The 18275-nt window shown below is 32.8% G+C and overlaps 2 protein-coding genes across 2 annotated transcripts; both read left to right on the top strand.

The window, feature by feature from the left end:
• The first annotated feature begins 624 nt into the window (after positions 1-624).
• LOC107010376 (carbonic anhydrase, chloroplastic-like) lies at positions 625-4002 on the top strand. The gene is made up of 8 exons (XM_015209654.2): positions 625-786; positions 1700-1761; positions 2417-2554; positions 2690-2738; positions 2855-2971; positions 3054-3193; positions 3283-3388; positions 3515-4002. Exons 2-8 carry the CDS (start codon positions 1709-1711, stop codon positions 3677-3679), a joined length of 768 nt encoding a protein of 255 aa, XP_015065140.1. The 5' UTR covers positions 625-786; positions 1700-1708; the 3' UTR covers positions 3680-4002.
• A 435-nt stretch (positions 4003-4437) lies between these two features.
• LOC107009112 lies at positions 4438-9772 on the top strand. The gene is made up of 14 exons (XM_015208388.2): positions 4438-4852; positions 5086-5230; positions 5885-5952; positions 6062-6115; positions 6203-6286; positions 6380-6465; positions 6646-6726; positions 7250-7380; positions 7642-7683; positions 8461-8537; positions 8617-8710; positions 8788-8869; positions 9132-9204; positions 9346-9772. Exons 1-14 carry the CDS (start codon positions 4758-4760, stop codon positions 9512-9514), a joined length of 1281 nt encoding a protein of 426 aa, XP_015063874.1. The 5' UTR covers positions 4438-4757; the 3' UTR covers positions 9515-9772.
• The last annotated feature ends 8503 nt before the right edge of the window (positions 9773-18275 follow it).

Genomic DNA, 18275 nt, shown 5'->3' with positions numbered 1-18275 from the left:
ATTTGTATTAAAAAATCAAATATATATATATATAGAGAGAGAGAGAGAAAGAGAGAGAGAGAGAGAGAGAGAGAGAGAGAAAGAGAGAGAGATTAACTTGTAAATTTCCGAATAAATTGTTTTGGAATCCCCAAACTCCTAATCTTGGCTCCTTTGATCGGTGGGGCTTGACATAATAAAGGTAGCTAATTGAATTATACTTTACTTTATTATGAAATTTGACTATGATTTTCTTAAAAAATGATTATGTTTTTTCAAACCTGACATATATTTTCTTCAAAATATGTTAAATTCACTTATACTAAATATATATTTTTTTATTCTCATTCAATTTCTGATACGTATATTAAAGTCTGAATATTTTGGACTCATTCCGAGTAAGGCCCATTCGTGAAAAAACATTTTTTACTAAGGATTTTTTCATATCCAAGATCGAATTCGAAATTTCTAATTAACAAAAGAACAACCTCATCCACTGCACCATACCAGATGAACAAACAGATAAAAGATCAAAGCTCTAGCTAGGTAGCAATACATTGAATTATTTACCTTGAAATCATTTTCAACACTATTGTATTATTTGGCTTTATATATATAATACAACCAACATACCTAAAACGTGATGCAGAGATTAAATATGATAACTCATTTATTAGCTAATCGAGTAGTATAAATAGAGGCTAAAGAAACCCAAATTTCTCCAAACAATTTCAAATTAATTTCTTTTCCATCTGCTTTTGAAAGATTAAGCAATTCTTCAGCATTTTCTTAAATCATCAGCTTTTGGTATACTCTCTCATTTTTCTTTAAAAAATCATTAGCTTCTTTCATTCTTTCTTTATATATATATATATATATATATATATATATATATACATATATTTATTTATTTATTTTTTGTTTAGCGGCTATCTTCAAAAATATTTCGATTAAATTGTGGCAGCAGAAAAAAATAGTAGTGTTTTCCTATAACAAAAACTTAGAGATATTTTAGTAAGAATTTATTTTTTACGCTATATTTTTTTAACGAATCGATTTGCTGAAAAATGGACTGAAAAGTCATGTTTCAATCATAAATTTCTCATTAATTCACAAATAGAAATATTATTTATTTCTAGCTGTGACTAGACTTAAGTAGCGTCTATTAGTTTTGATTGTAAGTTTTGTGCAAAATTTTAAATGTTAAATATATATGCATGCTAGCTTACGTGACTCTCTTTATCTTTAATTCACCCTTTTACCTTGTTATAACCGATTTATAAGCTTTTATGCATATTGCTCTATCAATTTAAGAAATCTATTTCTCTTTAATATATGGAAAGAAATAAATCATCATATAATAATTAAGAAACTGCAATAGAAATGAAATTATAAGAAAAGTTTGTGATGATTTTTAATGTTTTCTAATAAGTAATTTAATCAGTATGGTCAAAATATATATATATAATATAATATCCTATATGTGATGACTACAACTGAATTTGTATGTAGCAATTGTTGTACTCGTAATTATCGAAACGTCGAATTCAACATATAGCTCTATGGTAGGTGAGTTGTGGCCATATATATCATCTGAAAATAGCGTACTATTAGAGAAAACAAACATCGATTTAATTATTTTGAATTATGTTATGTCTCGATAAGTCCCCTTATGAATATTTGCTAATTAATTCTGATGAAAAATAATGGGGAATTGCAGAAAGAAGACATGGCAAACAAATCTTACGAGGAGGCCATTGTTTCCCTCCAGAACCTTATCAGGTTTGGACCATCAATCGTATCTATAGCATTATATATACATGAAATCATGAGATAATTTTTTTTTTTTTAAAAAAGATCGTAGTACCCAAAAAAGAATAAACTAATTAGATATGTATTTTACTAAATTAATCTTATTAATGATGATTTGGAACTCTAAATCGGATAAGTTAGGAGTACTTTTTTAAAGTTTCTGGTCAAAAACATCCTTAAACTATATCCCAAATTTAAACTGCAGTATGAAAGTCCTTCAAATACTTAAATTAATCATCCTTCTGTTAGATATCGTCAAAAAACTAAAGGATCTTATAAAAGCATGCTTTAAGGATGTAGTTTAAATTTTGAATATAGTTTAATGATGATTTTAACCAAAAACTCTATTACTTTACATAGTTATTAATTTCATAAATTAGATGAATAAAGTAAAATAACTATCTTTATTATGAGGATCGAGTAATGTGAAACAGAAAGAGTACATGTTACCATATTTATGTAGTTGAGCTATTTTCGAACTTATACCACATGTTTTTAATTATAATTTAAATTTCTTAAATTAGACTTATAAAAAAAATGATGAATTTAAGTTATTTGCATCGATCAATCATATATATATATATATTTCATATTATAAATTTGGAAGTCATGACATTTTTTACAGTGAGAAGGGAGAGCTGGGACCAGTTGTAGCAGAAAAAATTGATGAAATGACAGCTGAGTTACAAATAAGCAGTAAAACGTTCGATCCAGTTCACAGGATCAAGTGTGGCTTTAATTATTTCAAAACAGAGATATATGAGTAAAGCCTCTTTTTCATATTTATACATCATAGTAATTTTTTCTTCTCAAAAAAAACATTGAAATTAAATTTAGTAATAAAAAAAAAACTTAAAATGATAACAGCCTAATAATAATATTTTGTTACGTGTATCAGCAAAAATCCAGAATTGTTTGACAAGCTCAAAAAAGGCCAGCAACCCAAGGTAAAATATGTTAATCCATAATTGGTATTTTAAATAATCAAGAATACATTAATAATGTTTTATATCGTTATTTTTAAATAAAGATAATTTTACATAACCAACAAATTACTGTACAGTTTTTTGTGTTTGCGTGCTCGGATTCACGAGTGAGCCCATCCCATATCCTCAATTTCCAGCCCGGTGAGGCTTTTATGGTTCGAAACATAGCCAACATGGTCCCTCCTTATGACAAGGTCATTATACATAATTAATTTTGTTAATTCTAATTATTTACCTGATTTTAATAAATTTATATTGGAATTAACATGGTAACAGCTTAGGTACTCTGGAACTGGAGCTGCTATCGAGTACGCTGTTCTCCATCTTAAGGTAGAGAATATTCTAGTCATTGGTCACAGTAGCTGTGGAGGTATCAAGGCTCTCATGAGTCTTCCAGAAGATGGTTCTGAATCAACGTATGTATCATTGTTTAAGTTATATACACTGATCAATAATACAACATGACTAATAGAAGAAATTATACGTATATGTGATGATATTTCAGTGAATTTATTGAGAATTGGGTGAAAATTGGATTACCTGCCAAGGCCAAGGTGCTAGCTGAGCATCCGAATATAAGTCCTGAAGAACAGTGCAAATACTGTGAAAAGGTAAAATAGTGTTCTGATCTCAGACTATATATAAAATTTCTGACTTCGTCACTGCTGTCAGCTAATACTACTACTTTATTGATTAGATATGTATCACTAAAAATAATGGAAATGAATAAACTGCAGGAAGCTGTGAATGTATCACTAGCCAACTTGCTGACCTATCCATTTGTGAGAGATGGTTTGGTGAATAAAACATTGTCATTGAAGGGAGGCTACTATGATTTTATTAGAGGAGAATTTAAGCTATGGGGACTTCACTTCGGTCTTTCTCATCCTTGTTCTATCTGAATTCAACTACACCATTTTTCTAGTGGGAGAATAAAACACCTCTTGTTCCTTTTTTTTCTTCTTATTGTATTCGTCTATATAGTTTAAATGACTAAATAAACTAGAGGATAAATTCTCCCATTTTATAGTATAAGACTAGTGGTAAATTGTCTTGTGTTCATTATATTTGTATCGAAGATTCTCTGAAAAAAATCTCTTATTTTTAATAAGGTATAGATAATGTTTATGTACGTTCTGCCCATTTGGGTTTGTTGTAATAATGACTCTGTACGTTTTGCAGAGGGAATTAAAATAAATTATATTGGCTCAATTTATTTGTTTTACTACTAGCAAATTATTTCATGACATTCGTAGAACGAAAATTCTTTTCGCACTTAATTAGTAATACTATGTCACATGTCACAACTTGTGAACAAGACAACATTTGCTTATTACACTGAAGGCAATTTGTAAAAAAAAAGTTAGACTCACGCGTGAATATAACTTATAAAATTTTAGCTTTTTATTGTTCCAATCCTCATTAGCTTAGTAAAAATTATTTTAGCATAATTTATCGAACAGGGTTAAATGGTTCTAAAATTGGCCCCTTTAAATAGGAAAACATTTTACAAGTCAACATAAATATTTAATATTAAAAAGTTACATTTGAAATTTACATGTACATGCAATAATGTGATTTGTGTAACAAAAAAATCATAGCATTAAAAATTAAAATGATTTTAAATATAAAAAATATACATTAAAAATATAAAAAAATTGTTGACACATAAAGACCCAGGCACGGAAGTGCGTCGTTCTTCAACTGTATTTGGGTCTGATAATTTGATGAAAATTTTTAGTTGTGGAAATCACAAAAATGACGTGATAGTTAATTTCAGATGCCACGTCACTGAATCGGCGTCCATTTTGAAAAGCTGAAACAGTCTCTGTAAGAAGAGGAACTCCCGGCCAAAGATTCTGAGATTTCGGAATTTTCCTAACCGCCTTTTTCGACTTCTTCTCTACTTCGATTCATCGGTATTTTCCGGTGCTCACTTCACTGTAATTTGCGTAGCAAGTGTGAAAAAAAGAGTGAGAGATGGGGAATTTGTGGTCGGCCGCCGTAGAACCTCCACCGCCTATTGTCTTAGTTCCGCCGCTCTTCGATTTTCCTCCTCTCGCCGCCCGTACAAGGTTATTCTAGCCTCTATTCTCAAATTATCACTATTTATTTTGTTTGATATGGTCTTTACAATTTGGTGGGAAATCGAATCCTCACCCTCACCCTCACCAACAGTTATTAAGTTTAAGTTAGATAGTGAACTGATATCCTCAAATTGAATGCTAGCTTCAATTTGTGAAATCGAACTAATTTTTGCCTCTTCATCCATGATTTAGTTATATAATATGGTATCTGTGCGGTGTAGGATGCTGGAATCATCATATAACATGTTGTTTGGGAAACTGGCATTGAGATGCCTTTTTGAGGATTATTTCGAGGAAGCGAGGCACTTTAGCACCAGAATTATGCTTAAGCCAATTGATGATCCACACGTTGATTTGATTGCAACTGTATCCATCTACAGTCTTATGAATTTGGTTATATTAGTAGCTAGTATGTGCTTTCAGTCTTTTCAATTTCTTTTATTTTGGTAATGTGCTTGTGAGCATAGGTCAGGAAAATGTTCGAAAAATTTTCACACCAGAATTCACTATTAAGAGGCAAGAGCAGTTTCTACTTGAAAAGGTTTTGTTGCTGGTCAATTCGAAATATGTAGCTTTGCTATTTCGATTGTCTACAGAGAGAGAGAGGTTTAACATTTTTAAGTCAGTGGCTGTGGATTTCCATATTATCCATTATTCCTTTGTGACAATGTTTTGAACTTAGCATAATTATATGCTTTTAAGGTTTTTCGGTAATATATATGTATGTTAAATTGGTCGAGCTGAAGTTGTAGATGCGCTATAAATGCAGTCTTCATCCTCCGCGGATTGTCAAGGTACTAGTGTGCAAAATTCACCTTCCTCAGTAGTTTATGTGTTTTCACAATAATAGTTCTCAACTTCATCAACTGTATCTTCCCTTGTAAAAGATTACTTTAGGCCTTGTCCCGTGTGTTCCATCAAGTTGTCTATGGACAGTATATTGGGTATAGTTTTAACATTTTCCTTGCTTCATGACGGGTTAACTTGACAAGAAACAAAGTTTTTCCTTAGCCTTCTTAGGTTGGAGGCCCGCTTGACCACAAGCCTGAGGAGAAAATTGTAGGAAATGCACAATTTCGGTGGCAAAGGTATCCTTATTATTTGCTTTGATTTTGTTTTGGCTTCTTGAAGATTTCTGATGTGATTTGCATATGGTAAACTTCTTGGTTATCTCTGATAATCTAAATTGTGTTCCAGTGATGTTGAGGATCCACATACATTTGTTGATCTTTTCGTATCAAATGATGATCCGTAAGTCTCAATCACTTCCCTAAGAATATTTTTCCTTTAGATTGAAAAACTGCAGTACCATTGTTCTTCCATTTGCTTTTTTTCTAGGACATTGCTGATGAGATCATGTGCATTCTACCCTAAATTTGGGTTTGGAGCTTTTGGCATTTTCCCAGTCCTTTTAAAGAATAGGTTGGTTTGATTCTGTTATAAACCGGGATCTCAGACTTGTTTGCGTAGATTTGTGAACATGCACTGACTGACATGATCATTTTGAATGTCCAGAGTATCTTCACAAGATTATGGAGTCATGGGTTTGAGATATGGCTCATCAAATCTCTCGGTTGGAGCTACTCTTATGCCTTTCGCTTGTATGTAACATGCAATGATTAAGTAAATCTTTATGTTCATATATTCCCCAGGACCTGTTTCTACTTGAACTTACTTTTACTAAGTTCTCTAGTTTGGACATTCCTGTATATTAGTTGCGAGTGGAATAATCTTTGTTATTCCTTGTTTAATTCAAAGTGGACTAATGAATGTTCATGCAGTGGGAGATGATGTTCCCAAAAGTGCATGGCTGGTGAGCAAGATGGGAAGATTAACCACCGGGGTGCAGTATGAATCACAGTGTAATTTTCTTGGACACTACTCACTGACTTGGTTTCCTTGGTAAAGATATAACAACTATTTAGTCACTAGAAAACAATATATACTCCTGACTGGAAAATTTGATTTTGTGCTGATTAATTCAACAAAAAGAAAAGAAAATTGTTCTTGTCCAAAAGATCCATCTGGAATTTCGTTTATCCCGTGCTATATGCTACCATTTTGTCTTATTTTTCCCGTATATGCGTCACATATCTGACCTTTGTCTACCAATAAAATAAGATGTGCAATACATGTTTCTAATCCTGTGCATGGAATCCAGTTGCTGTGAACATGCATGGCCACTTCACATGGTGGAAGTGCTTTAAGCTTATTTTGATGTTTTATAGGGTAAAAGCTTGGGTATTTAAGAGAAAATGTTCCTCTACAGTTCATATATTGCTTCTTAATCCAATGATGCATGCATGCATAGTGAGTGCGAGAGAGAAGAATAACTCAAAATTCATATGGAATAGTATTTTTATTGGTTCTGTTTACTTTTGATAGTTGGAAGCAAAAGTGGCCAAAAGTTTAAGAACTTAGAAAATTGGAGCTGTGCCATTGGCTATGGAGTGGGATCAGGCAGCCCTTTGAGCCCATCCTTCAATTTTGGTCTTGAGCTTGCGAAAAGTTCACAGGTTTGTTGCATTTCCTTCTTTCAGTGGTGTGCTAAGCTCTTTTTTGTGCTAGTTTTCTGCACTGCCACAAAATCCTAGTTTTGCGTTTGTTGCTGTAGACATTAGGGCCCATTTCTACACCCATTTTTGTTTGATCAGATGAATATTTTATGAAGTTCTATTGGCTAGATAGTAGTTGGTTATGAACTGACTGTTTTTGACTGTGTACTTCATATTTTGTACATGTGGTACACTTCTAATATTTAATCATTTTTGCTGCAGTTTATTGCTTCATTCTATCAACATGTGGTGGTTCAAAGACGGGTATGCTTCTCTTCCTTGAGGAAATGTCATTCAGTATGTTTAGCATCGTTGTTTTTAAATGCAAATTGGATTTGCTTCAAATTAATTTATTTTTGGAGGTATTGTCTGTTTTAATCAGCAGCATGTGATGATAAAAGTGCAATTTTGCTGAACGTTCCACAAGAATCATGTTGCATAATATGCCACTAACTCCTTTTATCTTGGATTTGGATATTTGTTAGAGTTAATCTGTTTTTATGCCTATTTAGTACATACAATGTGATCTCTGGGTCTTGGCAATTAGTTTTTCTTTTCTGCTGATTTGTCAAAGAGGAAATATGCATCAATTGTTTCGATGGATTTGAAGCTGTATAAACGTCTGTATAATAGAACATTTCTGTAATTTTAACTATTCCTTGGTTTAAATGAGACCTCATGTATTGGATTATCTCTGCCAGTGCGGAAAGTATGTATAGTCCAATTCTTTAGGAGTGGTGTGCAACAGACAGTCTGAGAAGCAAAAGAGTACACAGGAAAATCATGGAGATCATACCACTAATCAGATTAGAGAGGTGGTTTCGCTGTTAGTTTTCCGAAAAATACAGGGGCGATAAAAATTGTTACTACTGTAAAAAGCTTTAATTTGAGTTCTCTGGTTTTGATGAAGATCTAATTCGAGAAAAGAAACAGAACAATGTGTGCTTTGATTATTTTGATTTACTGCTTTTGACATTATTCTAGAAGTTTTCTGTGCTTCATTAAAGGTAGTACTGATACAAGTAATTTATGTAATATCAGGTGAAAAATCCACTAGAAGAAGACGAAGTAGTTGGAATTACTAACTATATAGATTTCGGGTTTGAGTTGCAGACAAGGTATTCTGAGATTGTGTAGTAAGCTCTAGGCTGGCCAGAGTAGAGTAGGATCTGACTTGGTTGTAAACTTTTGTGGCAGTGTAAATGATGAGAAAGCTCCGGCCAGCAGCATCCACGACTCCACTTTTCAAGTTGCTGCATCTTGGCAAGCTAATAAAAACTTTTTGGTCAAGGTAATCACCTTCTGGATTCTCTTATGCATACTAACCGAAACCAGGGGTACTAATAACTGCAAATGTTACTTCCACAGGGAAAGGTGGGGCCTCTAAGCTCATCTGTAGCTTTGGCATTTAAGTCATGGTGGAAACCTTCCTTCACTTTCAATGTTTCAGGTACTAGTGATTTATGCTACACATATAACATAATCAAAGAGTGTATTTATTTTATTGTTGTTATTATTTAGTTCATCCCGCCCCTGAACACTAACTGTATCACAATATGTGCTAAAACAATATTGTGAAAGAATAATTTGACTGTTGGATTTCATGCCAACTGGTGTCTAGATCTGCCCTTCTCATATTAATAGGTATAGATCAGAAGTGTTGAGCCTCAGTGGCTGATGATATCTTATAATCACTTTATATTGGTTGACAGCTACTAGAGATCGGGTAAAAGGAGCAACAGCCTTTGGATTTGGCATTCGTGTTGACAACATTAGAGAAGGAAGGTTGGTTATCCTTCAGTTCTATATTGAGTCCATATAATTAGTAGACAGGCAGGAAAGGTTTACCAAGTGTAACGTGTCTAGTAGATTTCATAGGAACTTGTTGAAAAGATTTCTTAGTGGTCGATATCTTTGAAATTGCAGCTATCAAAGAGCCGATCCAAACTTTGTAATGCTGACACCAACCAAGGAGCACTTGGCAGAAGGCATACACTGGAAAGTTGGGAAGAGACCATTACTTCAATCTGATGTGAAATCTGGGAATTTTGATGGCATGCCTAGGGAACTAAGACCAATTGGCAAAATGTTGTAGTCTCATTTAATTTTTCAACTTGTCATTCTTATAGCTTTTGAGTAGTAGCCTCTGCGGCGCCATAGCAAAAAAACTTTGTGCTATTCTTTTGGCATTATATACTTCTTGTTTAATCTGGTTAGATAGTATACACATGAATTTGTTCTGCTTCTTATATAGGTGGTTGTTCCAATTCATTAAGGTAGAATACCTCGTGAATTCGACATGTTCTATTCAATGTATACCTGCATTATTGTAGGTTTTGATTACCTTCCTGAACTTGGCAGCTTGATGTGACAAAGAGCTTGAATACACTTGATCTCTTTCATATTAATGAAATCGAATCGAAAACTGAACCAAACTACAAGTTGAGTCAAATCGGAAAAAAATTCGACTAATTGTTTGGTTTGACTTGATTTGGTATTTTTGAAAGAAAAAAAACAGACTATATTTGGGTCGGTTTGATTTTAATTAAAAAAATAATTCGAGATCAAACCAACCTGACATTATATATGTAATTTTAAAATTTTATTTTATACATAAAAATATTTACTTTGATATCATTTTAAAATACTACTCATACTATTTCATAGCTTCTTTTAATTTAATATATTATTTTAGAATTCGGAGTCCAATAAAAATTATAGGTCATAGATATTGATAATTATAACAAAACTTAAATCAAAATCAAATTAATACTAGTGCAAAAAAAAATAAATCAGTTCAACGCTAAGAATGACAATAATATTGAATATTTGTTATTTAGTTTTACATAGGTTTAGACAATTAAAATACATACTCTAATTCTAATTTTCCTTAAATGTTTAGTAATGTAATTAATACTTATCAAACTTATTTTAGCATGATTTAGTACTTTTAAATTATAATTATTTTCATTATGACTTTACAATATTTATTTTATATGATGATTTCATTATTACTTTTTATTGAATATTTTTGTATCATCAATACTCATTTCATATCTTGGTTATTTTTTTAAGAAACACCTTAGATAATTATATTTTGGTTAGACTAAAGAAATATTTAGAGCACAAGTTAATTATATGTTTGTATGCAAACTTTATCGAAAAAACCAAAAATCTGAAAAATCCGAAATTTATTAGTTTGATTTGATTTATATATTTAAAAATTCGACACAATGATTTGGTTTGGTATTTGAAAAAACCCGAATCAACCCGATATTGAAACCCAAAAAAATTGAATTTTATTAGTTTGATTTAATTTATAAATTTGAAATTTTTGCACGAAAGATTTGATTTGATATTTGAAAATTTTGAATCAATCCAATTCTGTACACCCCTACTCTTTCAGATGTGTAATATTGATAAAAATGGAAATATTCAGCTTGTAAGTGATTGTCTTTCAACTATTAATTGTCAGTAATGAAATTTTCCATCGTCTGCAAGATCATTTTTTTTCCCTTTACAATCTAATATAACTTTGAAAACCCTAATCTCAAACTATGCTTTAATTTTTATCTGCTCTCTGGTAGAAGCAAGAAAGTAGAGATACACTACAACAAGCGATAATTATTTAGCGATATAGTAATAAATATGACATTTCTAACCAGCGTTTGGTAAAAATTTTAGCAACTCTAAATATGGTAATATTAATTAAATATTTTTACGACAATACATATTAAAAAAGATCTCTTTCTGTTGCGATGAATTATATGGACGGAAAAGATGTGGGCAATGTAAGTTCAGTCTAAAGTTGGGAATTTTTCGTTCATCTTTGGAACCTTTGAATGATAAAAAGTGAAAACTATAGAGAAAAGAAATTAAAGTAATCGCATATGCAAAAAGGAAAATTGAAGGAATAACTTGTCATGCACGTACATGTTTACATTATTCACTCTGCATGCATAATTTTTACTTATTTTAATTGTTTGCTTATTTATGAATCCATCTCCTAATTAACTTTCTTTTATATTTTAATTAAATAATAATCAGTCAACATTTATTATAGACGTAATACATAAATGTGCCCTTTAACTTGGCTTTGATCACATTTATGCTCTTTAACTTTGGGTGTGCACAAGTAGACACTTAAACTTGTATAAAGTTGAACAAATAGACACACATGTCCTACGTGTCATCCAACATGTCATTTTTTGTCCTACGTGGTGTCCTATATGTATTGTGCCATGTAGAACTCATGCGTTTATTTATTTAAAAGTTGAATAGTTAAAGCGTCTGTTTGTGCATTATGAAAGTTGAAGGTCAAAATTAAAATTTCAAGTTAAATTTAGGATCTAATATATGTATTATGTCTTTATTATACATACCCCTTTTATTTGTTAAGTTTTTGGAGATACTCAAAAACATTGGCGTAACTGTGGAGTACTCTATGATTGGTGAAAAGGAGTTACATTTCATATGTGACTCTTTTCTTCGATTAGTTTTTATTTAATTTTTCAATTTGTACCTTTAATGATGGACATGTTATAAGTCACAGAAATATCATTATTACAAGTTTGAAACTTGTAGCACAAATATTTTCTTTTTTTAAATAGAGGATTTAATCAAGATATCACGTAAAATAAAATCGAAACAATAATAAGTTAGATTATGAGAGCAAGCTCTGTTCTAGTTGGTGGCTTGCTTTTTGATCGCTAATAAAATCGTATCATAATTTCTAACTTCGCAAATGGTATATAGGTATATCCTTCGATATTCACATATACATGAGTCCACATCCACTCTCATTACGTACACGATTATTGGTGGCTTGACTTTTGACCGTTTTGATTTTTAATTTTTGAAGAATCTTGTGCTTTTTAACTTTTTATTTGTTACGTATCCAATCGTTTTGTTAAAAAAAAAAAAAAAACAAAGGAGCCATGTCGAAGAGAATAATTGTCTGTATATCCTTGCCCCTTTATTAGTCTTTATTCTAACTCGCGAGTATTTTCGAATCAAATTATTAGAAGTAAGGATATTTTTGGAGCAAATTATTAATAACGTAAATATTTTTAAATTAATTTATTAATTGAAATTTATTTTGTTCAACTTTACTTTGTTCAAAAATATTTTATTGAACCTTTTTTGTATTTTTAAAGATTTTTCCAAAGAAATATTTTTCGTTAATTGTGTTTTTCTGTCATCAACACTTTATTTAAGCCCGTAAATTTTCATACTTATATGTTTGTAATTAAAGTTTGGTTTTACTTTCGTGGTGAAATTTCAACGATACCTATTTCATCAATTAAAAGCAAAGTCCTAGATTTTAAAGAGAATGAATTAAATAATTACATCTTTTATTTACGATTTGATTATTCATCCTCACTGTCAACGTGTCGTTTCAACCCTAATTCCAACGCCACCCACCAGTCCACCACCCACTCCTTTATATACACTACGAACAATAATAATTATTAGTGACAATTAATTTGCCACTAAATATATATTTAAAGCTGCAATTGACACTCTTTGTATATGTTCGAAAAGTTTTTAGCAACGTTGATTTTAATAACACTTAATTAATATCCGTAAAGACTTTAACACTCTTACTAATGTCAATATTTAATGCCGCTAAAAATTTGTTTTTGTTATGTTAAGAACAGATAAGTTGGATGTGGAGAGAAGAAGTAACCATGAACAGAGAAGATTCTGGAGAAGAAGAAGAACTGATATTATTGATGAACTAACTTTCCTATACAGTATGACCATGTATTTATACTCTGTACAATCAACAAACTTGATACTGAAAAAGGAATCTAAAAACTAACTTACTAACAACTAATTTGTAACTTATTTAACTAACTATTTTCTGAGTTAGTTACTAACAACTTTATAGTCTCAACACTCCCCCTCAAGTTGAAGGTTGAAATACATTTATCAACCCCAACTTGTCTAATATGTAATTGTGCTGTTGACCTCCCAAAGCCTTAGTTAAAAGGTCAGCTTCTTGATCAGTTCCACGAATATACATTGTCTTGATCAATCCCTTTTGTATTTTTTCCCTAACAAAGTGACAATCAATCTCTATATGTTTAGTCCTTTCATGAAATATAGGATTTCCAGCAATCTGAATGGCAGCTTTGTTGTCACAAAATAACTCTACTGGAATTTTCACCTTCATGTTCATCTCCTCCAACAGTCCCACTAGCCAAATAACTTCAGCTACTGCTGATGCCATGCTTCTATATTCTGCTTCAGCAGTACTCCTTGATATAGTTTCTTGCTTCTTTGATTTCCAAGAAATTAGAGAACTGCCTAACTTCATACAATAACCAGTTACTGATTTTCTTGTTACTGCACATGATGCCCAATCAGAATCACAAAAACCTCTAAGTGTACAATCCCTTTTACTGCTCAATAAAATTCCCAAACCTGGTCTTCCCTTCAGATATCTCACAACATGAAGTGCTCCTTCTAGATGAGATTGTTTCGGATCATGCATGAACTGACTCAAAGTCTGCACTGCATATGAAATATCTGGCCTTGTGACTGCCACATAAAGTAGCTTTCCCACTAATCTCTGATAAACATGTTTGTCTATCAATTGTGGATCATCTGACTCATTATCATCATGCTTTCTTAGATGTTTGTCATAATCAGATGTAGTGAACTTCATGTGCTGTTCCAATGGTGTGATTGCAGGCTTTGCTCCTGCTAAACCCCATTCTGAAATCAACTCTAATATGTACTTTCTTTGTGTCATCAATATCCCTTTGCTGGACCTCAAAAATTCTATGCCAAGAAAATATCTCAACTCCCCTAAGTCTTTGATCTTGAAATTTTGTTGCAAAATATTTTTTGATTCCTTGATAAGTTGCAGATCATTTCCAGTGATGATCAAATCGTCTACATAAACTAGTATCATTACAATCTTCTGGTCTACTTTTTTTGTGAACAAGGAATAGTCATGCTTGCTCTGCTGAAACCCAGATTCAACCAATGCAGTAGTGAGTTTTATATTCCACTGCCTTGATGCTTGCTTAAGGCCATATAATGATTTCTTCAATCTGCAAACTTTAGATATCTCCCCCTTACTGCCAAAACCTTGAGGCAGTACCATAAAGACTTCTTCATGAAGATCACCTTGTAAAAAAGCATTGAATACATCCATTTGAAAAACAGGCCAATTATGCATAGCAGCCAAAGAAAGAGCACATCGAACAGTGACCATTTTTGCAACAGGGGAAAAAGTGTCATGAAAATCAATCCCTTCTTGTTGAGTATAACCTTTAGCAACTAAACGAGCTTTGAACCTTTCAATGGACCCATCAGCATTGTATTTGATCTTGTAAACCCATTTACAGCCTATGGGTTTCTTACCAGCTGGTAAATCAACAATCTCCCAGGTTTTGTTAAGTACAAGAGCATCAATCTCTTGTTTCATTGCTTGAACCCATCTGTCATCTAATATAGCTTCACCATAAGAGGTAGGTTCAATAGAGTTAGAAAAAGTGGAGAGGAAAGCTTGATAAGCAGGACTAAGATGAGAGTATTGAACAACATGATGAATGGAATGAGGAATTAGTTTTGTAGAAGGTATAGAATGAACATAATCAGAAAGCCAAATGGGGGGTTTAGTGGCTCTGGATGATCTCTTTGAAGGTAAGGAAATGGTAGGAGAAGTAACTGCAGTAGGAGTTTGAGAGACTGGAGGTTGGGGAAGAGATGGTGATGAAGTAGATGGTGGTGATGACATTGGAACAGGTGATTGTGAAGTGACTATTGGAGGGTTGGATTCTGGATCAAGAAGATATGATGGAATAGGAAAATTGGACAATGAAGAATCAGAAGAAGGAGAAGTTGAAGTTTGCTTGAATGGAAAAATATGTTCCCTAAAATGAACATCCCTACTGACAAAAAATGAGTGAGATTGTAGATCATAAAGTCTATATCCCTTTTGAAAAGAAGAATAACCCATGAATACAGCAGGTATAGCTCGTGGTGAAAACTTGTCATGAGGATTTGGATCAGTGGCATAACATAAGCATCCTAAAGTCCTCATATGGACTAAAGAAGGAGGTATATTGTGAAGCTTTTCATATGGTGAAATACCATGAAGAACACTAGAGGGTAGCCTATTTATAATGTAAGTTGCTGCAAGTATGCAGTCACCCCAAAATTTGAGAGGAATACACCCTTGGAATCTTAGAGCTCGTGCTACCTCTAGTAAGTGCCTATGTTTTCTCTCAGCCACCCCATTTTGTTGTGGGGTGTATACACATGTTCTTTGATGGACAATACCAAGAGATTGGAAAAAAGAGGTACATTGAGAATTAAGGAATTCAAGACCATTATCTGAACGCATGATCTTAATGGTAGTGTTAAACTGATTTTGTATCAAATTAACAAATACTTTCAAATGAAGCAAACAATCACTTTTGTATTTCAACAAGAAAACCCAAGTCATGCGACTGAAATCATCAACAAGAGTGAGAAAGTATTTATTGCCATTGTAAGTGTCATGTTTATAAGGACCCCATACATCCATATGCACTAATTGAAAAGGCTGAATGGTAACAGTATGATGTACTGGAAAAGAAAATCTAGTTTGTTTGGAAATAGGACAGATTGGACAATTACAAATTTGATCTTTATCCAATGTATGCTTGATGGTAGAAATTTGTCTAAGTACTGGGATTGGAGCATGCCCAAGTCTTTGATGCCATACAGAACTTTTGACATCACTAGAGTTAACAGAAAGACAGGAAGAAACATTTTGCAAGCTAGAATTGATGGTTAGTGATGGTGATTTGGTGGAAAGAATGTATAAACCATCCTTGACTTTACCAATCCCCTTCACCTTGCCAGTGTAAAGATCCTGAAAAAGAAAGAAATCAGGGTAAAAAGAAGCAAAACAATGAAGATCTTTAGTAAGTTGGGATACTGATAATAAGTTGTGTTTGAACATAGGTATATGCAGAACATCTTTGAGAAGTTGGTCTTTGTCTAGTTGGCAAGTCCCTTTATGAGTGATTTGAGCTATATCACCATTAGGTAAATGAACTTGATTTTGAGAAGAAGGTGAAAGAGCAGTACTAGATGACATTAAGTCCATAGAAGAAACCATATGATGTGATGCTCCTGTATCAACAATCCAGAAATTAGTTTTAAAACCAGTTAGAAAACAATTGATAGTACCTGCCATGTTAGCTACATTTTCAGGTGACTCTTGCTTGTCAATCAATGTGAGAAGCTTCTGAAACTGATCAGCAGTGAAACCTTGTTCATGAAATTGTGGTGCACCATTCTGACGACTAGCATTGTGAGCATTATAACCATTAACATTTGGAGCATTACTAGCCCTGTATCCATTATATCCACTTTGCTCTCTATTGAAATTTCCTCCTCTGAAACCACCATTCTCTCTATCCTTATTCCTGGTGAACTTGAAATCAGGTGGATAACCAATCAACTTATAACACTTTTCTCTAGTATGTCCTTTCAGATTACAGAAATCACAATGTAGATTGAAATTCTTCTTCACTCTCATATTATTGTTAGCTCTTGAATTTATATCATTTGTACCAGCAGAATTTGAGGATTCACCTTCTTCATAACGAGAAGACACAATAGATCTTTGCTTTTGTTTAGAATCAGAACCATATCTTGACACAGCAGCTGCAGCAAGTGCAGAAGATTCACCTTCCTCATAGTGTGGTCTAGAATGAGAGCTCTGTGCGACTACATTCAAATGTGCACGTTGACTCTCCTCATGAATGATCAGAGAATATGCTTGATTTACTGAAGGGATGGATGGCATCATCAAAATTTGGCTTCTCGATTGACTGTAATTTTCATTCAATCCTCCCAAAAATTGCATGAGTTTTTGTTGCTCCAGATTATTGATAAACTCACGAGATTTATCACATGAGCACGAAGGAGGTGGAACTAGAGATTCATACTCCTCCCAAAGCTCCCTCAATCGAGAAAAATACACAGAAATAGTCGATGTACCCTGAGTTAGTGTTGCAATTCCTCTGTGGATGTGATAGATTTTTGTGGCATTCACCTTATCAAATCTCTCTTTGAGATCTACCCAGACCTTATGAGCATTTGAAGAATATACAATTCCATTCACCAAATCTTTTGACACAGAACTCATTATCCAGGATAACACGATTGCATTTACCCGTTCCCATTGATGTGCCATCTGACCTTCATACATGTCCTTTCTGCAAGTGCCATCAACAAAACCAATTTTGTTCTTCCCTAGCAAGGCAATACGCATCGATTTACTCCAGAGTATGTAATTTTCCATTCCAGTGAGAACACAATGAGCTAGATTCACTCCTGGAATGTCAGAATTTTGTAGAAAAAGTGGATCAAAAGAATCAAAACTCGAGATGGATCGTGAAGTATCAACATGTCCAGATCCATTGATGTTATCTCCATCAGCTTCTGAGGATGAATTTTCAATCGCCATTGATGAATGAAAGAAAAAAAACGAGATTTCTCCAGAAGAAAACAGAGAGTGTTTGAGACGAAATTGATATCAAAAAAATGAAATTGACATCAGTGAACAGCCATTAAACTGGCTTTGATACCATGTTAAGAACAGATAAGTTGGATGTGGAGAGAAGAAGTAACCATGAACAGAGAAGATTCTGGAGAAGAAGAAGAACTGATATTATAGATGAACTAACTTTCCTATACAGTATGACCATGTATTTATACTCTGTACAATCAACAAACTTGATACTGAAAAAGGAATCTAAAAACTAACTTACTAACAACTAATTTGTAACTTATTTAACTAACTATTTTCTGAGTTAGTTACTAACAACTTTATAGTCTCAACA

The sequence above is a fragment of the Solanum pennellii genome, chromosome 2 (genome assembly GCF_001406875.1).
Source record: "Solanum pennellii chromosome 2, SPENNV200".
In the NCBI taxonomy this organism is placed as follows: domain Eukaryota; kingdom Viridiplantae; phylum Streptophyta; class Magnoliopsida; order Solanales; family Solanaceae; genus Solanum; species Solanum pennellii.
This window is presented reverse-complemented; position numbering and strand designations above follow the sequence as displayed.

Coding starts and splice junctions, on each gene's coding strand:
- LOC107010376 (XM_015209654.2), top strand. CDS start 1,709: ATGGCAAACAAATCTTACGAGGAGGCCATTGTTTCCCTCCAGAACCTT. Junction 2,739..2,854: donor AAAAAGGCCAGCAACCCAAG/GTAAAATATGTT, acceptor ATTACTGTACAG/TTTTTTGTGTTTGCGTGCTC. Junction 2,972..3,053: donor TGGTCCCTCCTTATGACAAG/GTCATTATACAT, acceptor ACATGGTAACAG/CTTAGGTACTCTGGAACTGG.
- LOC107009112 (XM_015208388.2), top strand. CDS start 4,758: ATGGGGAATTTGTGGTCGGCCGCCGTAGAACCTCCACCGCCTATTGTC. Junction 5,231..5,884: donor ACGTTGATTTGATTGCAACT/GTATCCATCTAC, acceptor TAGCCTTCTTAG/GTTGGAGGCCCGCTTGACCA. Junction 5,953..6,061: donor GCACAATTTCGGTGGCAAAG/GTATCCTTATTA, acceptor ATTGTGTTCCAG/TGATGTTGAGGATCCACATA.